Source organism: Pocillopora verrucosa, chromosome 1 (genome assembly GCF_036669915.1).
Source record: "Pocillopora verrucosa isolate sample1 chromosome 1, ASM3666991v2, whole genome shotgun sequence".
In the NCBI taxonomy this organism is placed as follows: Eukaryota; Metazoa; Cnidaria; class Anthozoa; order Scleractinia; family Pocilloporidae; genus Pocillopora; species Pocillopora verrucosa.
In genome coordinates this window covers 34,459,543-34,483,586 of record NC_089312.1, presented here as the reverse complement: position 1 = coordinate 34,483,586, position 24,044 = coordinate 34,459,543, and the positions used below count along the sequence as shown (strand labels likewise).

General features: G+C 38.1%; 2 protein-coding genes and 1 long non-coding RNA gene across 4 annotated transcripts; 1 reads left to right on the top strand and 2 right to left on the bottom strand.

Annotated features, from left to right (window-relative positions):
* Nucleotides 1-34: 34 nt before the first annotated feature.
* LOC131799919 (uncharacterized) lies at nucleotides 35-7,503 on the bottom strand. Of its 2 annotated transcripts, XM_066159715.1 has the most exons (10): nucleotides 6,382-7,503; nucleotides 5,337-5,571; nucleotides 4,940-5,048; nucleotides 4,591-4,694; nucleotides 4,143-4,258; nucleotides 3,299-3,372; nucleotides 2,664-2,938; nucleotides 2,259-2,557; nucleotides 1,205-1,286; nucleotides 35-769 (listed from the first exon to the last, which is right to left on the bottom strand). In XM_066159715.1, exons 1-7 carry the CDS (start codon nucleotides 7,375-7,377, stop codon nucleotides 2,770-2,772), a joined length of 1,803 nt encoding a protein of 600 aa, XP_066015812.1. In that variant the 5' UTR covers nucleotides 7,378-7,503; the 3' UTR covers nucleotides 35-769; nucleotides 1,205-1,286; nucleotides 2,259-2,557; nucleotides 2,664-2,769. The 2 variants fall into 2 exon arrangements, with proteins under 2 accessions (XP_066015812.1, XP_066015814.1); XM_066159717.1 differs by lacking the exon at nucleotides 2,664-2,938 and having other exon boundaries at nucleotides 37-769.
* Nucleotides 7,504-16,759: 9,256 nt separating this feature from the next.
* LOC131799918 (angiopoietin-related protein 7-like) lies at nucleotides 16,760-18,154 on the bottom strand. The gene is made up of 3 exons (XM_066162915.1): nucleotides 18,065-18,154; nucleotides 17,413-17,791; nucleotides 16,760-17,025 (listed from the first exon to the last, which is right to left on the bottom strand). The coding sequence occupies exons 1-3, from the start codon at nucleotides 18,152-18,154 to the stop codon at nucleotides 16,760-16,762; spliced, it is 735 nt and encodes a 244-aa protein (XP_066019012.1).
* Nucleotides 18,155-20,016: 1,862 nt separating this feature from the next.
* LOC131770628 (uncharacterized) lies at nucleotides 20,017-21,556 on the top strand. Its single transcript, XR_010718820.1, has 3 exons — nucleotides 20,017-20,183; nucleotides 20,747-20,843; nucleotides 21,274-21,556. It is a non-coding gene; the product is annotated as an uncharacterized lncRNA (long non-coding RNA).
* Nucleotides 21,557-24,044: the final 2,488 nt, after the last annotated feature.

Genomic DNA, 24,044 nt, shown 5'->3' with positions numbered 1-24,044 from the left:
GCACTCATCGCTTCGCGCATCGCTTTTCGCGTGCAATTAAATGCGGAATTCCTTCGTCAAGTAATGAATCTTCCTACGATAGTTTCATTCAAAGTTTAGTTACTACAATTTCAGCGATTTTAAAATGAAGGACAACTTCTTCCCCATGATTCTGCCACAAGAAATAGTTTATGACCCAGCTTACGTGAATAAGAACCTATTGACAACAGGATAATAGTAAATCATTTTTTATCAGTTTATTACCTTTAACGTGTGAACTACATCCGATTTTGAGGGGACAAAACGGCTTTCTAATGACTGCTGGAAGGGAGAAAATATCTTTCTTAATTGGGTGTAATTCCGTGGCACATTCAGTTTCTTGGCGATCGCTGCCAAAAAGCTGTAATGTCTTCTCAAAATCGGAGCAATTTTGTCCGTTTATGGACAAAATTAGGCATAACAGTGCTGGTCAAAAATAAAATATTTCCTACCAAAAAGTATCATAGTAATATCTTTGTGTAATTGTTTTATTCCGCCACGTTATTGAAAGAAGGACATTTTCTGTCTTTTAAAAATTGCTCATTTAAATAAATATAACGCAAGAGGAGTAGCGGTACAAAAATAGTCAAGGCGCAATCGAATCGAAAAAAGCAGATCTAACGCAAGAAAAACAATAGTGAATAGTGAATAGTGACTCTTTGCGTGACTTGCACAACTTCTTGAAAAAGAAGTAGCTCATCCAACTTGCCTTGCCACTGAACAAGGCGAGGCTCCATGTCAGCTTTAATATCTGCAAAATAGCCAAAAACTGAAATAAGACCTGAGAAAGACTGTAATGAGAGGCCCTATATGTTATCACATCATTCAAATAACTGTTGCAAGTAAACATTTTGTTTTCCTTGGGTAAATATTTTAGAGAAATTAAAAACAAAAAGCTCCTTTTGATGTGGCTAAACATCATTTAGGCAAAGTTAAACTGGAGCAAAGCTGGTCAGTGGGTTCACACTAACCTTTAAGGTACCAGCTCCTAAGCTCATCATTAGCAATAAGTGTAATTATTTTAATATTTTCCAAACTCATTTTCCAAAATTTTTTTATTTCAGTATAAAACACTCAATAAAGTCATATTATAGTATGGTAAACCTTCTTTAGCCAGTGAGAGAAAAAATCAGAACTTGTAACCAAAGAAAAAACAAAGTGTTATTACTACTGTTGTTCTACAAACCTGAGCCTTCCAAATCAATTATTTCAGTGTGTGTACCAAAATCTCTTAAAAAAGTGCCCTTGCTTAAAGCTTCTGAAAAGTACTAAACATTTGGAAAAATGCATTAATTACATAACATTGTGCTACCATACTACTTGAAGAAATGTTCCCTCACACCAATTTCATTGTCTTAAAGAGAATGTCTGCATGTCTTTATGCTACTTAAAGGACAGCACTTTCTAGAAAAAACTGAACTGGGTTACAGTCACTCATTAGCAACACTAGGTTACACTGCACCCATGGATGTGCCACCTAAAGTGCAGCCTATGTTAATTACCTTTAACTAAATAAGACACTGGGTTACACAGCACCCATAGGTGTGCCACCTAAAGTGCAGCCAAAGGAAGTTACCTTTACTAAATACAACACTGGGCTACACTGCACCCATGGGTGTGCCACCTAAAGTGCAGCCTATGTTAGTTACCGTTTACTAAAGAAAACACTGGGTTACACTGCACCTATGGGTGTGCCACCTAAAGTGCAGCCTATGTTAATTACCTTTAACTAAATAAAACACTAGGTTACACTGCACCCATGGGTGTGCCACCTAAAGTGCAGCCTATGTTAGTTACCGTTTACTAAAGAAAACACTGGGTTACACTGCACCTATGGGTGTGCCATCTAAAGTGCAGCCTACAGTAGTTACCTTTAATTAAATAAAACACTGGGTTACACTGCACCCATGGGTGTGCCACCTAAAATACAGCCTATGTTAGTTACCGTGAACTAAAGAAAACACTGGGTTATACTGCACCTATGGGTGTACCACCTAAATGCAGCCAAAGTAAGTTTCCTTTAACTAAATAAGACACTGGGTAATACTGCACCCATGGGTGTGCCACCTAAAGTGCAGCCTATGTTAGTTACCTTTAACTAAATAAGACACTGGGTTACACTGCACCCATGGGTGTGCCACCTAAAGTGCAGTCTACGTTAGTTACCTTTAACTAAATAAGACACTGGGTTACACTGCACCAATGGGTGTGCAACCTAAAGTGCAGTCTATGTTAATTACCTTTCACTAGAGGTATTTGATTCCTAAAGCGCACTCCGACGGATCGTCTGGACGCTGTATGAACTCAATGAATACACATTACCAATGATCTTGACTACATGATGTTAAATCAAGTTGCAAGTATAAAAATAATAGTTGCTTCTTACTAACATCAACACGAGCCTGGTAAAATGTAACTCTGTTAAGGATCAAATTTTTTGCTGTGTTCACATCTTCATACGGCTTCTTGAATTTATCCAGTGGTAGGGCAAGTTCTACAATTTCTTCAAGGTGTTGAAGGATTTCCTGTTCTGTTGGACCTGAAACACAACAGCATGAGAGCAAATTAAAAAAGAAAAAAAAAAGATTTTACCTAAGACCTATGGAAAACATCTCTTGAAAACATTATTTTAGGAAATGTCTTACCAGACATTGAACTGACATGGATATTCTGCTTTGTAATAGCAGACTGTTGATCTAACTTCTTCTTTACTGAGATGCAATCGCCATGAAATGACTCTGGGCCATAGTTTTACAAGGCAGCATTGGCCTCTGCTAGGGAATCTACCCTGTATGCAAGAAGACCAATGGATGCCAACAACTGTTCAGTGTTGCGCATCTTCATATGGAGAGCACAAAGTTGAATGTTGCAAAGCTCTTCGACCAAAAGAAAAACCAGATCATCTCGTATACCAGTTGATCTACCAGACAATTTCAAAGAATGATTGATTTTCTGAAGCAATGAATTATTTCATGTTTTTCTCTAAAAATGTTTTTCTTTTTCTTTTTCAATTACCAAACTATGAGTACTCCTTTCCTGAGAGTATGAAAACAATTTTTGGCAACCTTCCAAGTTTGGCAAAAGATCCTGAATGAGGATTTTAGTTTACTAGCTACAATTTTAAAAAAAACCCCAAACTATACACCTAATTTCAGTTCATGCTTTAGTACAAGTCATTTCCCCATGGCTTACAAAATTCATTTTGTTATGTAACAGTAAGAAAATCCCCTTTATGTGTTTGAATGTAATTTAATATGACAATGATCAAATGCCTACACACCTTCCCATGTTGCATTTGCTTCTGAGGCAATCCAGGCATGTCTCATCTGGAGCAACATCATGGCATTTGCAACCCTGACAAAAACAGGCACACTATCAAATAATATATAATATTATAGTTTCAGATAGAACTACACATTTATCATGCTTCTGATTATCTTCTTCAGAGTTCATGCAGATTTTTGGATCCAAAATTCAAGACTTTTCCCAGACCTTTTTTCCAAAACATCAATTTATTTTTCCAGACTGAAGATGGTCAAATAGGTGATCAATAGAGATCTTGAAAAATGCAGAAACCAAGCTTCTTTCATGATGCACTGCAAATGTACAATAACCATGGTGCAATTGTGAAACTTCTCATTCTGTGATTGAATGTCTTAGCTACAGGCAAGATTGAATTGACCACAGGGGGAAAAAATGAACTTATTAAGCACTTTTTGTAGCTATAAAAAAACTCCAGACTTGAACTATTTTTCTAGACATTATCTTCAATTTCAAGACTCTTTCCAGGTCTGGAAAATCAAGACTTTTCCAAGAATTTATGACTCTGTGTGAGCCCTGTTCTTTTTACAGTACATGTATTCATACTTTCAGTGATTTTTAGATGTTTTAAAAGCAGAATGACCTTTAGAGAAGTACTTTACAACTTTTTTTGACTGAATTAAAGCTACTTGATGTTTCTATCACTCACTAATTATTTTCCCAAATATTGGCAAAGATCAAAGTCATCTGAAATCACTGTAAAAAAAGTTGATGAACTGATGCAGCACTTTTATGTACCTCAACTTTAACAGCACAAGTTGCAGTTGCCCCATACTAATTTCTATATCATTTGAGTACTTTACCCTGATAGCATTGCAGATGAAACAGAACTCAACACTGACACCTCTACCACCTAACATGAATGAAGCATTCGTCTTCTTCACCAAAAGAAGTACCAAGGTCTTGTAGTCCAGTACAACTAAGTTTGATAACAGAAATGGGAAAGCAAAAATTAACATGCTAAACTTTCCAGGAAATTAATCTCTAATGTATCTAAAGAAAAGGGTAGTCAAATCAATTTCTGACGTAAAATAGTAATAAATTTCAGGTTTTATTTCTTGCTGCTGCAGTTAAACCTTGAACATGTTTTACAATATAAAAAACCCTTAATTTACTATAGTTTGACTACTGCTTCAATCTAGTTCTAGTCAGACTACCAACTGGGTAGAAACACAATAAATTGCTATAAATAGTATCATGAACAAGAAGTTGACTTTTAAAGCAAATTCCAAGACTAACATTGATTCTTACCCAGAAATTCAAAGGTGTAATGTCTACCATCAACTGTCATTCCTTTTTCCTTTAATATTTTCTTCTGGTGGTTGATGTCCTTAAAAAGAATCTTGAGGTTGTCTCTGTCAACAAACAAAAACCAAAAATCTATACAGTCATTGTTATATTTAGTGCATTAAAGCCAAATTAGGGATATTGATATCAATCCACTTAGATCTCAGAGTGGATGCATGACCTGGTGATATTGCAACTGAGTGGGGCTTACAAAAATCTGTCATTGTGTTATTTAAGTTAAATGCACATACAACCGCAAGCATATTCTAGCCAGAAGGTAGTAAAGAGTTCAAGCAAGCTGCAATTCACAAACCTGTCTTCTTTACAGTTGGCAATTGTCAATGGGTAGACTGATTTTGCACTTTGCTGGCTATATACAGCACCATCACGGGGAACAATTCCAAACAACACCTGAGCTCTACCTGCAAAACAATTTTTTACACTTAATTAGTCAAGACAAAAACTGCAATCTTCACCAACCCATTTCACCTTACACATTATTATAATGACCACCTTCCATACAAAGAACTGCTTGCAAGGCCAAAAAAATTTAACAGTTATAGTTATTTTGATTTGGAAGTACAACACACACACACAAAAAAAATATGTGGATGATTATCATACGTGGGGAACGACCTTTTATAATAATAATAATAAAATAATTTACAGACAAAACTGCAGAGACGGCATGCATTATCACATCATTTTACCCCAAAATGGTCTCCCATCAAGCTTCATCATCAGTCGCAAAGCATGTGAAGACAGCTGGTGCAGCCTTTGTTCCCTTACGATTAACTCCACAACAGAACTCAAATTCACAGAGAAACCTTGTATAGGAGGAGCCACCTTCTTAACCCCCATATACTCCTTACAAGCTCCAAAAACCATCTTCTTAGCTGCCTTGATCTGGTTTAAGTTGAGGAGGAGAGGCGTGTGAGAGGATTTCTAAGAAAATAATAGAAAGCAAGGTGATAAAAAGCAAAGATTAAACTTTTTAATCTAGGTTGATTCTTTGTATCCTTTGTCTCCTACTAGTCCTTGGAAACAAAGGAAACAGAGAATCAACCTCTGTAGGTTAAAAAATCTTCAGTCCCTTGAACATAATTTTGACCTGTAACAATAACATTGCTACAGTCAGCAAGGGTCTTTGTGACCATTTTATGAGAAACTTTTATCACTTTGCCAGCCCTATGTTCTTCAAATTTGAAAAAACGAGTTAAAGTACTGCTTTTACCGTTAAAGCACCGCTTATTTTCCTCATATAAATTTTTGAGTTCTTGATGAATAAAGCTCTACCAGTTCAAACAGCATCTATCAACAGAATTTCATGGGAAAAAACTTTAAAGATTATACTTTAAATTTACACTTGGTGTCATGAAATATTAATAGAAAGTAGGGCGATGACCTTCTATATTAATGGTCCAGGGTTTGTCACTAAGAGCCGGCTTCCAGCATATTTCACCAGCTGAAAAAGAGCTTACCACTGGCTCAAATTGCTCTGGAAAACAGACCTAGGGTAATTTTGAAGACGCAGTTGAGTAAAACGCCCGCTTAATAATAAAAAAACCCTGCTTATCTTTTCCTGTACAAGGCTTCGCTTACGAGAATAACTGAATAAAACAAAAGAAAGAGCTGCTATAAACATTGAGGCTCGCGATGGAATAGTTCTTTTTTTGTTCTTTTATTCCCTTAGCCGGGGCGCCAAGTATGAATATTAATATACCGACGTAAGAACAACGTAACTAAACATCTTACCCCCGTCCTTCTGAGCCCTGTGATGTTTATCACGGATTGCCACGTTTTCGAAGAAACTCTCGCCATCGCCTGGAAAAGGACAAGCTTCCAATCAGGAACTCTCAGGCACGCCACGTACTTCGACATTGTGTCGTCGCCAACTAGCTCTTCCACACTCCTCTTTACTCCCATTTTTACAGCCATCTCTTCGACAATTTCATTGACGATGGCCTTCGCTTCTGGGTCGCCAAATGCGCACATGTTCGAAAGCACCATCGCCAAACTTTCCCTGTTTCTTTCGCACACGTCATGCACGTCCTTGATGACGCGACTGCTTCGCTGCTTCATCAACAGCACCTTTTCTGGAGTATCCAAATCTTCCTTTTCGCTGATCTCCTTTAGATTTGGGGAAACATTCTTTTTTTCAGCTCTTTGCGAGTTTCCACTGTTTGGGGGTGTCATGGCCACAGATGATGTCTTGTTCGTTGGTGTCGTTGGCATTTCCAAGCATCGTGAAGCACGTGGTCGTTCTTTGTTTGCTTGGCCTTCATATTCTTCGTCGATAGACATTTTACTGAGATCTACTGAGTTCAGCAAATCTCTCAGCTGCGAAACGAACTCAGAGCTTTCTGAAGAGGAACGGCGAAGAAGAGTGGTTATCAACCCAAACAAGGAACAGACAATTTCCGTTGCATTAGAGGACTTCTTGTTCGAGTAATGGTGGCCATCTAGCAGCCGAATGTGGGCACTGTCGATTCTTTGAAAATCGCTTGGAAAACTGGCGACAACAGGCGACCGCTTAAAGTATTGCGTCGGCGTTGATCCACAAACTTTCGAACTTAGAATGAACCAAGTCAATTGTGGACTTAATTCAGGGCTGATGACCGGAGTGAAGGGCGAGAAACCCTTCCTAGGTGCCATCTCTACTGCTACTAAATCACGCGTTTGCAATACGAAACTGCAAAGAAAAGATAGGCGGGAAAAAACCATGACATTCGAATATCGACATAGTAACATTATCCAGCTGCTAACTCGAGAGTGTTGATAATTTAAGTTAGTCGGCCCATGACATATTTAATGAGATTAAATCAAATTAACTTCGGGATTATCACATCTGAAAAAGACGAGCCCAGCGGGCTTAATACTTACAGTACAAAGCACTTGTGTCTTCTCATGTTAAACTGTCTTTGTTTTGATGCTACTTTTCGACATGGGAAAGTATGTCGGACAAAAATATTCACCAAAAAATAAATATTTGTTTTCCAGCTTCAATAACGACAGGGGATTAAGTTTAGATGATAAAACAAATGATTATGTTAACAGAAATACCGTAGGTCTGGTACATTCGTTACATGAGGTCACAACTCGGGTATTATTCACGGTGAAAATTTGCATATTTGAGCGGTCGAACGGAAAATATTATTTCTCGAAAACTAAAATAAATTTTTACAAAAAAAAACTACACCACAATTACTAGGACATATTGGGCTACAAAGTATGAAAGTAGGAGGGAAAACAAATTTGGGTGACTTGCCGCTGTTTGTTTGATGCATGCTGACATTAGCTCTTTAGAAGAGAATAAATTTCAGTGTGAGATGTAAGCTATCTGCTGTTTACAGTTAAAATAGCTTAAATAAACAAAAAAAAAAAGCCGTTGCGTTAAAATAAATTTGATTTTTTGCACGAAATGAAACAGACATTCATAAATATTGGCAAAGTGAAAGGAATTATATTATCTTTATCTTTCAGAAGTATGCATAGTTCATTTTGCTGAAAAAGAAAGTGAAGTGTTTGAATCTTCTTACGACTTCATTTTCCTACGGAAATAATGGAGTTCTAATTCTGTTAAAGATTAATTTGTTTTATTGACATATTCACAAGCTTGGACCAAAGATTTTCTTTATATGAGCACGACTGTGCCTGAAACGCGTATATTTAACAAATAGATTCCAAGTTACCGTGCGTCTGTTCAGTAATAGATCACAGATGACAGTAATAGATCACAGATCTGGGGTATAGTTTACAATGAGGATAAAGTTCCTCCTTTCTATAACCCTCTCTTAATAATATTATGTTATATGTTGTTACTTAAATACAGTTTTTATAAATTTTAAAAAAAATTGTGGTAAGAACAAAAAAGTGGCACACGAGGCGTAGCCGAGTATGTCACTGATGTTCTTACCACTTTTTGACGTCCTCTGTGATCTATTACTGAACAGACGCACGGCAACTTAAAATCTATTTGTTTTATATAATAAAGAATTTTAAAAAGTTTTAATGATGACGTCATCTATACGTCTGTCCTCCAACACAGCACGAAAAAAGAGATTTACGGAAGATTAAAGTTGCGTAAATCTGCGTAAAGTTCGTTAAGTAACTTCTGTAGTGATGGGAGACCACAAATTTCGAATGTTAATGTTCGTGGTGTTTTTAAGTGATATTAGAACAATGGTATCCGGACAACTCGCCCCCTGGACAATTAGCCCCAGACGACTAGCCCCCAGTCTCTGGACGATTAGCCCCCAGTATTTGGACGATTAGCCCCCAGCCTCTGGACTATTAGCCCCCAACCCACCAACCTTGAAATAAACTATGTTCTTGCCCTTTACTTTTTATGAACGTTTCCCTATCATATATTATGAAATAAACAATGTTCTTGTTATCTGCTTTTTATGAACATTTCTCTGCGTGTTAAATTATAAGGTAAACTACGTTCTTGCTGTCTTGTTGTTTGCTTGTTATGAACGTTTCTCTGCCGTGCGTATCGAATTATAAAGTGAATTGTGTTCTTTCTGTTTATATATTCTACAAAAATGAACTGTGTTCTTTCTGTTAACATACTTAACGAATGTTTCTCCGTCATGGTGTTTAAATAGGAAAGGAAAGAAAGCAGGGACGAAACTTCGAAACTTTAACTTATTGGCGACTACTTGTTAATGTCAATCGGGCGTGTCGCAGGCAGATTACCGCAACGCTGTTAAAACCGGTGCGTCTATCGATTGGCGCTGCTTAACCTGTGACTTCCCTCGGGCCGAAAACACCGCTCTCAGTGAAAATTTAAGTGAAATCTCAGCATCTGCCAATCCTGACGCTGATTTGGACTCAGAGGAAACTACTGGAGGGTTGGCACAATGGACTGAACCGGCGCGCCAAAGGACGATCACAGCTGCCCCTGTAAATCCTGATCCAGGTACTTCACCGGGTAGCTACACTGGTCAGCATGCAGATCCGTCTGGTTTCAGACAAAAAGCTGAAGAGACATCAGCGGTCAAGCTACCGGACCATGCAGAGAAGACTCTTCGACCTCTGGAGTCAATACGAAGACGGCCTAAGGAATTCAAAGGAGCTTCTGGAGGCCTGCGCTCACCTCGTACAACCCATGTAATTTAAATTGAGTAAATGTTAATATAGATAGACATTCACAAAAAAAGGGCTCCTTTAGGAGCCACAAACTCATAAAAGTCAATGACCAACAAATGAACGTAACTTCTCCTTTACATAAACTAAGACTGGGGGCTAATCGTCCAAAGACGGGAGGCTAATCGTCCAGACACTGGGGGCTAATCGTCTGGGGCTAATTGTCCAGGGGGCGAGTTGTCTGACATTCTAGAACAATATTATCATTTTCTCTATTTTTATATTGACACCAATATAAAGTGAATGTTTTAGTTCTCAGTTGTTTCTGTTAACAATATTTCAACCTGAGATTAGTGGAAAATTTTCAATTTTGACTACTGATGTCAGAACAAAATTTCAAGTTTTAATCCTTCATTTAATTGTTTTAAAGTGTTCAAAGTCGTCATACTTCAAACGATATAAGAACAATGTTTTTAATTTTTTAAACTTTAAACTTATTGCCTTTTTATTCGTATTATAAATTGATATTATTAGAACAAGGTTAGTTTGGTGGCATTATTTCAGAAAAATGATTTTTCAACAAAGATTGCAAATAATATCTGAAATGTTATCGTTAATGATTGAATGTTAAATTACTCACATGCAAGGGAGCATGTATTTCTGACAAATATACAAGATTGTGAACACAGCAGAGTGATTAATTGATTGACTGTCCCTATTCCGTACAAACAACTTTTTAACCTAGCTTTAAGCGATATAAAACAAAGCAGATTTTTTATTTTCTGCACAGGTGGGATTTGAATTTTCACAATATGTGAGCGATTTATACGGCTGCTTCACGCATGAATAAATTTGACTTTACGTCACGCGTAAATTTGGCACAAAGACGCCTATACTCTATTTACGCATATACATAAAGCTGGCGTAAATCTCTACCTTACACCAGCTTTACGCTGTGCTTAAAGTCTTCGTAGAGAAGTCTCATTACTCTAGCTTTACGTCAAAGCGTAAAGGCTGTGTAAAGCGTGCCTTTACGTAACGTAAATGTGGCGCAAAGCTGTGCAAAGCAGAACTTTATGACTGCTTTACGCCAACCTTACACCAACTTAAATTTGTCTTTTTATGCTGTGTGCAATAGATCATAAGTGAGAACCAATCAGAATGTGTACATAACTGAGCTTATTATATAAAGTCATTTGTCACTCTAAAGTATAAATGGTCACCAGGTGAGAAATTGAGAAACGTGCAGGTTGGAGGATTCATTGGTGTCTGAAGTTCATTGTTAGATTGGACAAGCTGGTATTTTATTTCACTTCAATGAATTTCAAAGTTGAATAATTATTTAGATAGAAAACCATTTCGAAGATCACTTTGTCTTTGATTTATTCCCTATTCAGGACAACTCTTGACAGCCACACCTTGAAAATCAATGGACTTAATGGATCCAAATTAGATATAATCTACACAATGTTACAAAATCGGCTAAAACTGTAGCGCCTAGCTCTAAGAACTACCTCTGGGACATACAGAGCATATCATTACTTTTCGTTATCCTCGTTTCTACACTCAGTGATCGTGCGCCCTACGAAACAATCATTTTAAGGATCGAAACAATCGTTTCCGACGAGCTTCAATAACCTCTGCTTTCATTTTCATTTGGACCACACATTGAATGTATCCATCTATCCACATCCGGTTCACGTTTTTTTCTGCTTTCTGTAAATCTCACCTAAGTTTGATGATAAAAACGATCATCTATGAAAATTATAATTTATTAGGAAATAGTAGATTAGCTTACATGAGTACTGCCGATGCGCAACATGTAATAGGTTGTCTCATTCTCAATACCAAACCATTCATTCTCCCTATGAACAGTTTTGGTTGCATTTATTCCCAGATCCACAAACGGAGTTTGCTTTCTGTCTTGTTTTGCGTCAGGCGTTGGATCTCTCTCGGCCAAAATTTACGAACAAGGAAATCACCGAATCCGTTTTTTATAGTCATCCCAGGTGTGGTTGAAATCAACAATGTTACATAGTCTCTTCTGGATCATTGTTCATCCTCCACCAGCTGTTGTCTGGTCGCAATATACATCAAAGGAGCTTTGTTATCAAGGTAGATTGTATAAACACCGCTGATTCTTGCTCAGCACAATTCCTGGCTGTTAACAAAAAATGATTTAAGTTGGGTTGGTTTGATTATGGATATTAGGGAAAGACCATGAAACAAAGAAAGTCAAGTAAAAGAAACAAGCAGCGGGTAAATTATCAGCACTTTTTAACCGGCGATTCTAATTAACTGTTGCTACTCCCTTAATAGCTGTCTTCTTCAAGTTAGATTTACAACTCAAGGGTTATAAGAATACATCAGAGAACTTAGATTGATACTTGCATTTCTCAGATCCTTTATTGTTGTTTTTGCAACTTATTGAAGCTGAACGAGTAGAACATGGCATTTGAAACGTGAATAAAAGTGTCAGACTGAGCAGCAAATCAGAACTTTGTGAAGCAGACATTAGTCGTGGTTTCACTGGCCCTTTTACCCATGGGTAAATAGCGTTTGCCCACGGGCAAGGACGTTTTTGTGTGTAACCGCTTTCCCCAAACCGAAACTGCCCTTGGGTTATTTCCATGGATACATCAAAAAGAACAAAAGAACTTCCCATAACAGTTCCTGAACTGAAAAGTGGATGTACGGCAGTTTGGGACTGTGCCAGGTTCCAGTACGACACAAGCACTAATAAGCATGGTCCACTCATGGCTTAGTGCTACGGATGGGAACGGTGCAACTGTCAGAACCATCCTCTTTGACTTCCGCAAGGCGTTTGACCTTATTGACCATCAGATCCTAGTTCAGAAGCTCATTTCATACGATCTTCCAAGCGGAATAATTGACTGGATAGTGGACTTTCTGTCCTGTCGCCGACAGCGTGTTAAACTTAGTCAGGACTGTTACTCGGAGTGGGGGGCCATCCCATCAGGGGTCCCACAGGGCACAAAACTTGGCCCCTGGTTATTTACTATTATGATAAACGACCTCATCATCCCGGGTACAGACATGTGGAAATATGTCGATGACTCCACTATTTCTGAAACAGTCATGAAGTCTGAGGTCAGCAAAGTCCAACAAGCGGTTGACGAACTCGCGACGCAAGCTTCTGCTGACAAGTTCCAATTAAATGAAACCAAGTGCAAGGAACTGCGCATAACATTCAGTCACTCTAGAAAGAACTTTGATCCAATTAAGGTTAATGATCAGGACTTAGAGTGTGTAGAGCAAGCAAAGATCTTAGGTTTACAGATATCTTGCGATCTTACGTGGAATAATCACGTATCCGAAGTTGTAAAGAAAGTAAACAAGCGCCTGTATTTTTTGCGTCAGCTTAAGCGTGCACAAGTCAAGTCGGAGGAACTTTTGCTCTTCTATTTGACTTGTATTAGGCCTGTCACTGAATATGCATGCCCTGTTTATCATCATAGCCTCCCGCAATACCTTTCAGTAGATCTTGAGAGATGTCAAAGGCGAGCTTTACGTATTATCTATCCAGATTGTTCGTACAATGAGGCGCTTCTTTTGACTGGTCTAGTTCCCTTACACAACCGCCGCGAGTTCTTATGTGATAAGCTTTTTAATTCCATCCTGTCTAATCCCTCGCACAAGCTCTATAGCTTACTACCTCCCAAGAATGAGTGCGAAGTCAATTTAAGGAGTCAGCACTCTTTTACTACACGGCGCCTCCACACCATTCGTACTCGAAATAGTTTTATCCATCACTATGTCCATAAAGCAATGATGTAATATTGTTTTTCTCTTAATTATATATTTTTGTCTTTTTAATTAGTTCTTCTTAGCCATGTATTTTTTGTAGTATATATTTTATTGTAAATCAAACGTAATTCAGCCTGTGGCTGCAAGGTTCTTGATAATAAACTATCTATCTATCTATCTTACCCTCCGTAAGGCCCCAAACCCAAGGTGTGCGTAATCACGGCTATAATATGAGAAAATTTTTTTTCCAACCTTAAAGCTGTATATTTTGTGATGAAGCACAGTCGAAGACTAAATCAATTTCAACTGCTCAACCCTTGTATTTATGTCCAAGATACTCCCTAAAGCTAATACGGTGTGAAACTGTAGACGTAATAAGAATATGCTCGAGGACAACCGTATTTCCCAGGAATGTCCCTATACTCCTAAAGGAGTATTGCAAGTTATTGAAGCTGCATGAGTTTAAGATAACATTTGAAACGTGAATAAAAGTGTCACACTGAGCAGCAAATTAGAACTTTGTGAAGCAGACATTATGTGATTAAACATTTTCTCCAACCTTAAACCTGTCTATTTTGGGATGAAGCACAGTTGTAGAATGAAGAAATTTCAACTCTTTAACCTTTTATCTATAACCAAGATATTCCCTAAAGCTAATAGGGTTTGAAACTGTAGACGTAAAAAGAATATGCTCGAAGATAACTCTATCTCCCGGGAATCTTCCAATACTCCTAAAGGAGGATTTTTGAAACATAGGCATCTGTATGTCATTCTCGAATTACCACATTATTAGATGTTCCATCACAATCAGACTATGACTGTATGGAGGGCATAATAATTCATAGATTTGTTTCATGTGTTATTCATCAATAAAAAAGAGAGTAATAAAATGTTTTGCAAATTTTATTCATCAAATGATCTCATTGCTCTTGAATGTTCTAAGGACCCAGAGGATTTGTAATTCTCCATAACGTGCCCCGTCATCATCTTCGTGCGTGTTCTTACAAGTTATCGTACTTCTTACAGCCCCCCAGCACCTGTTCCTATAAATATTTTCTTTTATATTTCAGAGTAGAGTTTCGACAATTAAGTTCATAAGGTCGCAACGTGCTCCGATGTTTCGCAATCTTAGAACTGCGTCTCTGAATACATAAAACTGTGCGTGAAACTGGTAGAAAACTTACATTGTGTAGGTTGTTTAAAAGTGAGATAGAGTAGCAATTGATGGACTTTTCTCATGATAAAGTCTTGAGCTTTACGGATTTTCTTAGTGAACCACTCACGAATATATTAATTTGTCATTACACCGCCACGGCTGACTTCACTTAAGATTCAACATGAGAGGGTGTGCACAAAGTGAAATCATTTAATCGTCAATTTATGAATTATTTTCGCCATGAAACAAGATAATGTGAGAAAATGGTATTGAGAGACGTGAATGCAATGTCAGAGTTCTACTGTCCCCACAATAAGCGGCAGAATGCACTATGAGTTCCGCTTGAACACTCAATAAAAAAATTAAGCGAGACAAATACATGAGTACCAAAATACTCCTCCAGTATTACCGGTATTTTCTTTTTCGAATCTTTATATGGACCTTTGGAAAGGCTTTGATCAATTATTATTCATTTAATTTGGCCATGAAGACGGATAACGTGAGCAAATGATGCTAAAACACTAAGGTGTTAGTTAAGTTACTCATGTGCAAGATCAGAGCGTCATTATTTCCATTTGCGGAGGATAAACCGTGAGTCATGCTTAAACACTCAAATTTAACAATCAGCAAGCCAAATACCTGAGTAACTGGGTCGCTCTGACGAAGGGCTAACGCTCGAAAGGTCAGCTTTGAAACTCTTCACGGACGCCAATTTACGTTGTCAAAGTTGATAATACCAAATTACATAAAACCTCAACCACAATTATTTTCTTTTTGAAGCGTAGTAAATAAAATCGTACTCATGACGAGGTACGCCAAATTATTATGAACTTTTCACGACAACAAGAGATGTATGATGCAATAATGCAAACCTCCACATGTCGAATGTACAAAGTGGATTTTTTCCTTTCGATCATACCTGTAATAAATTTTTAACAGACGTTAACATTACTCTTGAATTATGAAGGCATGTTTAAATACGTTGAAGAATTTCTCATCCTTAGGTAATGATTTATGAAATGACGAAATTTCATGACATAATGATCTTCATCAGCGCGTTAGGACCTGTACTCAGTGTAAGGAAAATGTTGTTTCTTTGAAAGACTGATCATGAACACGAGTGCATCCTTTCATTATGAAACGGAAAGCCAGTGGCCCACACGCAGACTGTATCCGTGCCTTTGACTCATCCAGGGTCATTTTAGACGAAACATATATAGATGGCTGTGGGTGTTCACGGGTTTTAGGTGAGATTGACTTTAACGTGTGTGGCATATAGAAGCATTCAAAATCAATAGGGCTACTGATGAAGGTTTTCTGCTATTAACATTTGGTTCATACGTCAACGTGCGTTCATCGAGATATGAAGCACGCAGGAAGTTTGGAGAGCACGAAAGATGCGTAAGAGTTGCTCGAGGCATAGCCGAGAGCACTTCAGCTTCTACTAAGGATTCGAAAGCGTGCCATCGATCATGACAGCTCTACTTCTGCATATTACGCCATCACGTCTGTGTTTAGTACAGACCATCGTCCCAGGAAACATAACAACTTCGCTTTCATTTTCAATTGCACCACACATTGAACCCATCAGTCTGTACACTTCAGGTTCAGGTTTATTTTCTGGTTTCTGTAAAACTCGCGGCTAATCAAAATGATCAACAAGTTTGAGACTAAAGTGGTATTCCTATTTTGTTTTCACAAACATCATTCACACACATAAAAAAGGCTTCCATGATTTCATTTATTTACTGCTCAACATTTATCTCAACGTTGTCGCAAAACGTTTACAAATTTACCTTAAGATATTTCTCATTTGGAATGAAGTAGATTTAATCTAATTAGATGCCCGTAGGAAGTTTAGATCCAAAACTGCATAGTCGGATGTAGTTCACCGGTTCAAACTTTCTACCAAAAAATGTTTGCGTTCATTTCCATCAAAAAACTTATCAAATCAATCAAGTTGCCTGATAAATCATAGATAACTTTATCAACCCACCCGAGAACATTACAGAGCCTTGTAAGAGGATCTGGTAAACTATTTCATACAAACAATTGTTTCATGACACACAAAAAAAATCTTCCCGAAACATAATTATCGGTCCCCTTAGGGAGGAGGCTTTAGGGAATGCGAAAGTCCACTGGTCTGATTTTCATTTCAGATGTTGTGGGATTGCTTTTAGCATAAAGGGTTAAGTTTGCCCAGTGAATTTTGTTATAGATGCTGTTAAGATTTGAGTAAGTACCACAAGTTTTACCGACGTTCAGGTACCACCAGCCTCCACAATCTTTCTGTTCACAAGCACAACCAGTTGTATTCTTATCCCATGTACTGAATGACGTGCCATTATTAATGGAGAGGGAATCGTAAGCAGTACTATTACCATCTGCACAAGAAAAAGGAAGGAATAAAATTTAAATATATTTTAGCTTCACAGTTGTCAATCATCCGTAATTGTTAAGAGTCCTTCCTTGGCCTATTTTTGGCTTCTACATGTGTATAAAATTATGAGCTACTGTTACCAAGTGCTGTGCCACTGCTACCAAGTCACAGGGAACTTGCAGGTAAATGGTTCGTTTAAGGTTGGACTCATGAGTGCGATATGCATAACAATATAAAAATGTATGAATAACAACGATATTTCCATGGCATACATCCTTTGAGATCGAGACATGTGAGTAAAGAGCTGTGAGATTCACCATATTTAAGGATGATGATAATAATGATCACCTATGACAATGATCATGTGTTAGGGAAGAATAGACTGGCTTACGTGAAAAATGGCCGATGCGTAGCTTGTAATGAACTTTCTCACTCTCAATACCAAACCATTTGTACTCAGCGTGAACAGTTTTGCTCGCATTTACTCCCAGATCCACGCGGAGTTTATTTTCTGTCTTGTTTTGCGTCAGGCGTTGGATCTTGTCCAGTCCGAGCCAAAATCCACGAACGAGAAAATCACCGAATCCCTTTTTAAAATCTTTCCAGGTGCGGTTGAAATCAACAATGCCATTCACTCTCTTCTGGATCACTGTCCATCCTCCACCAGCTGTCGTTTGATCACAATACACATCAAAGGCACCTGAACTATCAGGGTCGATTTTATAAACACCACTGATGGTTTGGCCGCATTTGTAAAGCTCAGCGCAGTTCTTATTTGTAGGGAAAAAAAAAATTCTCGATTGGTTATTTTCTTAGGTGAAATCACTATTCCTCGGTCAGACCTTACACAAAATTCGACAAGTCTTCGAGATCGAAGGAAAAAAGGTTTCGACGAGATGTTTTTTTGTCCTGTCACGAGCGAGAGGCCAGGTAAACGGGTTGTGAATTTGATTTTTCCTATGGATATTTGAACCAGGACCTTCGGATTCCAAAGCCGAAAGACATGGACTCTACACTGCTGGCGTATCAATCACCAATGATACCCTAAGCCCGATAACGATGACTTTGGCCTTTTCGGAAATGCTCGGATTACATCCGATCGCTCTGAAATTTCGGATGTAGAATGTAAACATTCTAAGCCAATCACATGGCGAGTTTTAGCTCCGAACTATCAAACGTGACCTCGGGAGCCCGATCCAAAAATTATTTGGGGCGACCCTAAAAGCCGGAATGATTGAACGGTGGAATGGTAGAATGGTGGAATGGTGGAATGGCGGAATGGCGGAATGGCGGAATGGCGGAATGGCGGAATGGCGGAATGGCGGAATGGCGGAATGGCGGAATGGCGGAATGGCGGAATGGCGGAATGGCGGAATGGCGGAATGGCGGAATGGCGGAATGGCGGAATGGCGGAATGGCGGAATGGCGGAATGGCGGAATGGCGGAATGGCGGAATGGCGGAATGGCGGAATGGCGGAATGGCGGAATGGCGGAATGGCGGAATGGCGGAATGGCGGAATGGCGGAATGGCGGAATGGCGGAATGGCGGAATGGCGGAATGGCGGAATGGCGGAATGGCGGAATGGCGGAATGGCGGAATGGCGGAATGGCGGAATGGCGGAATGGCGGAATGGCGGAATGGCGGAATGGCGGAATGGCGGAAAATGACCCCAAATCCTAAAAATACGGAACGGCGGAAAATGACCCAAACCCTAAAACACAGAACGGCGGAAAATGACCCCAAATCCTAAAACACGGAACGGATGTCATGTTGCGCGAACTGTTTGTACTAAGACACTCGAGCGACGATAACGCGCGTGACTAAAATTAAGTGTTATTACTTTTTTTTCTTTTACTGAGTGGTATGAATAATAATGACCATTATGAATGAAAGGTGGCTGCGTTTTCGCGTTGTTAACCTGTGTAAGTACCTTTTGTCATGCTAAATTTGCCATGAGTTTTCGTCGCGGCATAAAAAGTCGCACAGCATGTGAAAACCAACTTGACGTACCACATTTCAATAAACAATTGTAACTTTGATACGTTTCCTGGTCACGTATGCATTGATTTAATGGAATGAAATAATAATATACTATGTGCATGTAAATGTGAGAACATCATAGGAACGTTTTCAGGCTTCTCAAAATATGGCGACGTTCAGCCCCAGTTCCAAACTTAAACTAGCATGTGAGTTTTTGTGGCGAGAAACAATTTTGAGAAGGTCGTTATCAAGAAGCTATTAGGTGAGGACGAGAAGGAAAAGAGTCTTTTTCTCAAAGAAGCAAAGATACTCCATGCGATTAAAAGTGAACATAAAGTTAAGTTTAAAGCTGTGGGCGTGGAACCGTTTGCAACGATGCTTGAATATTTGTTTTTCGACTTCGCTCCCTTCGGCGGCTCAGAAGTTGTTAGCAGTCTGGACCAATTTCTCTGACAATTTTTTTTTCACAATTTTTTTACAAATGAACTAATGAGCAGCACTCTGCGAACAATAGTTGTAAAAATTCTTTATTCTCCGACGCGTTTCGTCTAACTGTCGCACACTTCTTCAGGAAGTTTTACAAGTTGAAACTAAATGCCTGTATTTATGAGCCATAGTTAGAGGCTATACAGGGGCCAGTGACCATAAAGGCTTGGCTAGACATACGAACAGGAACAGGCGAAGTGGTGAAAAATTTGAAACTTTTGTGGGAAAGGTGAGAAAAATATTTTGGGGGCCATGCTTTTAGAAAATTCAAAAAAATTATTTAAAAAATTAATTAGAAATTTTTTTTTTTAAAAAATGACATCCGTTCCGTGTTTCAGAATTTGGGGTCGTTTTTTGCCGTTCCGTGTTTTAGGATTTGGGGTCATTTTCCGCCGTTCCATGTTTTAGGATTTGAGGTCATTTTCCGCCGTTCCGTGTTTTAGGATTTGGGGTCTTTTTCCGCCATTCCACCATTCTGCCGTTCCGCCGTTCCACCGTTCCGGCTTTTAGGGTCATCCAATTATTTTCGTATGATTTCAGTCTGCGATAATGGCGTCCGATGCGAAACGCTAGAGATACAGCGTAGCTAAGGCTTTAGAGGTGATTTTTGACGATGGAAGTGAGCATGGTGGTATCTCTAGTGGTGAGGAATCCGAATTAGATAGAAAACTGGAAAATCTTGGCGAAGAATCGAGGTAAGTAATCTGTAAACAATCTTGCGATATTTAAATGCGTGACGCATGTGGTGTTGAAACATTTACTTTTACTTTTCGCGCACGAATCCTTGTTTTTTGCCTTGAGACAAACCTGTTAATGTGTATTTGTGAATGAAAAGCAACATATATTATGATCAAACATGATTTTTGAGCGACAGAGAAAATAATCTTCAATTGAATGTTAGAACGCAACGACCTAAATTATCAGCCGATGACAGATATGACGCAGTGTGAGTCCGAACTAAATCAAATAAAATCTTTTATTTTTAAAACGATAGTTGAATATATATCGACCTGTACATTATCTTATATGTTTTGTATGTTTTTTAGATGTGGCTCTACTTGTTACATGCTGAAAATTCACAAAACAAACAAACTATGCTCGAGAATGAGTGGAATGATATAAAATGACAGTTTCCGGTTTCACTTCTGAATTGCTTACTCTTGAAAATACTGGTGGTGCATTGCAAGTGAAAGGCTTTTGATATATGTTGCGCTTTATGTATTTTGAGGCTGATTATCTCATTTGTCCCTGTTTCAAGGCAAAATTTCAGAAGTCAAACAAAGAAATATAGTTCCAATGATTGCACTGAAGACTTCAAGAGGGATTAGTAAATTTGAGCTTGGGGTGATGATGAGGTCAGACTAATTAGTCAGTGTGTCAATCAGTGTTCACAAGATATGTGTAACACGTCTCAGATTTGTTATCTTCCAACCAATTTTTTATGGAGATGTTGCCCATATAACAAGGAACCTCTTAAGTTAATTTTTGCCTTATTACTTTGTATTATTTGGGTATCACTTAATTCACAGTTCAAATTTAGATGATATTTTATGCTAATTAATGTTAGTTTGAAAGCATTCAATGAGGTTGTTTCCTTTTTCTTGGAGAGGAAACATGCATTTCAGGAAAGCTTATTTACTGCTGTTTCAAGTGAGGTATAGCTTATTTCCCTTCTGTAAATACTTGGTGGGGAATAAATTTTTCAATAATCTGGGTCAATTTTTATGGTTTTGGGGTACAGTTTGTAAAAAAATTCTAATTAATTCCATATTTGTTCTTTTTCAGCCAGAGTCTCTGGATGTCTTGCCCATAAGATAAGGAATATTTACCTAAGAAATGTTTCCTTTTAACTCCAATCCATTCAGGCTCAGGCTGTTTCAAAGTCAAAAGTTGTAAAATAATTTATGCAAATTGTATGCCATTTTCTTTGCATGATTTAAAATCCATGGATTTTTGGAGGCTAAATATATTTTTTCTGAAAAGCTAATTTTGTCCTCTTTCAAATGAGATATAGCACTAATAACTAGTGTAAATACTGTTGACAAAAAAATAAAAGAAGAAGGGTTACCATCATTTGTCATTTTTTTCAGTGAACCCGAAAGAGTAAAGCTCAGCACAGTTCCTAGCTTTTAAAGATGACAAGATAATAGTTTGGTCTTCGATTAAGAGTATCAAGTAAAGAGTTTAAAATAGGGAAAAAAACAAATGATACAAAACCAAGAAAAAGAAACAATACGGTGGTTATCACAAGAGAACAGAGAATGGATTCCTACTTACATTTCTCAAATCCTATTCTGCTTTTGTTGAAACACATCGCCTGAGTTGGAGGTAGCGACTGAATCGTGAATAAAATTGTCACGCTGAGCAGCAAAGTAGAACTTTGTGAAACAGGCATGATTCAAAGATTTTTCTTCTCCGACCTTAAAGCACGATATTTCATGTAGACTGAAGAATTTACAACTGTTAAGCCTTGTATTTATACCCAAGCTATTAGGAACTGTAATCGTAATAAGAAAGTACTCGACTCCACAGCTGTATTCCGCGGGAATCTCCCCCTATTCCTAAATGTGGAGGATATTTGAAACATACCACTAATGCAATTTTTAACCAGTTAACATAAGAATATTGCCAACTCAGTATTTTGAGTCGTAGTAAGTGTGAAGCCTGCTAATTTTTTTAAATTTTTTTTATCTGAACATATCTCTTCCTTTGCTTTTTCAAACATTAAAATCACTGTAAAATCTTAGTTCAGTGAAAAAAGCTCCTATAAAAAAAACTGATTAGCTAGCCAAAATTTTAAGGCAAAACCGCCTCACTCCTTAAATGGAATTAATTGTACCATCACAGTCACACGCTGACTGTATAAAATAGTACAGTCTCTAGAACTTTGTCCTTCTAATTCTTTATCCGGTTAATATAAGTGTAGCGTGCTTTTGATGACGAATTTCATTCCTTTAAAGGAGTTTGAGGTTTCTGTTGCTCTTTGAAATTGTGCAACTTCATCACTGACCCAGCGGGAGTCCCCAGGGAACATAACACCCCTTTCTTGAGTCTTAAGTATTACGCCTAGTTTACTCCGATTTAATTGCATATGATAACTTCAGCGTCCAAGTTCCTGTGTTAATTCGAGAAATGACATACAGAAGCAATGTTTCAAAAATCCTTCCTTAAGAGTATCTCCGGGAAATAGAGTTGCCTTCGAGGATATTGTTATTAGGCCCACAGTTTTACACCCTTAGAATGAATAAAAGGTGAAGTAGTTGAAATTGATCCAGTCTACAACTGTGCTTCATCATAAAATATACAGCCTTAAGGTAGGAGAAAAATTTCATCATATAATGTCTGCTTCACAAAGTTCCAATTTGCTGCTCAGTGTGAAACTTTTTTTAACGGTTCAAATGTTATCTTCAACTCCTGCACCTTCAACGAGTTACGAAAACAACAACAAAGGATCCGAGAAATGTAAGTATCAATCTAAGTTCTCTGATATTTTCTTATAACTCTTGAGTTGTAAATCTGACTCGTAGAAGATAGCTATCAACAAAGTGGCAAGCACTTAATTAAATTGGCCAGCTAAAAAGTGATGATCATTCTCACACTGCTCGTTTCTTTTACTTGTCTTCTACGATTTTGTCTTTCTTTGCTTCATGCTCTTTCCCTGATGTGTTTCATCAAACCAACCAAAGTTTAATTATTATAATTTTTAAAAAGCCAAGAACTGTGCCGAGGTTTTCAAAGGCAGTCAAAGAATCAGCGGTGTTTATACAATCTATCCCGATGACAAAGCTCCCTTTGATGTATATTGCGACCAGACAACAGCTGGTGGAGGATGGACAGCGATATAAAAGAGGCTGAATGGCTTCGTTGATTTCAACCGCACCTGGGTTGACTACAAACATGGCTTCCGTAATTTCCTCATTGGTGAATATTGGCTTGGATTGATGAAAAGATCCACCGCTTGACAAGAAATAAGTCAGAGAGCAAGTTTCGCGTAGATCTGGGAGTAACTAAAAAAATAAAAAAACTGTATGAGTATGCCTGGTTACAAATTAGAAAAGAGGAAGCTAAGTACAAGCTGATTAAATTATAGTTATCACCAGCCTCAATACCATCGCAATTATGGCTAGCCAACGTTCTCGCTCTTAAGCAACAAACTGACTCATTTTTTTCTCTACCAATCCTGTTATTTACTCATCACGTTGGCCAAACGACTGCACAGCATGTCTCTTCTGAGTCATGTAAATGCCTCTAAAACTGAAGAAGAATCGCCGGTAGTTTGTCAATACCACAACGGGACTATTTTTGTTTTGCATTGTTTGTTTTTCAACATTTATGTAGCTGAGATCATAACATTTGATTTCCTACTTCATTTTCCTTCTCCTTATTAATAAAGTGTCTAACGGCTGGCTATATATTGATATCAATGCTTATTTCCCAAAATTTCTTTTGTTTAGACAAGACAATCAATCGTGACTGTCTCTGGTATCATAATGGCTCCCAGTTTGTTACCTGAGATAACGATCCCGCTTCTAATATATGTTGTGGAGGTTGGTGGT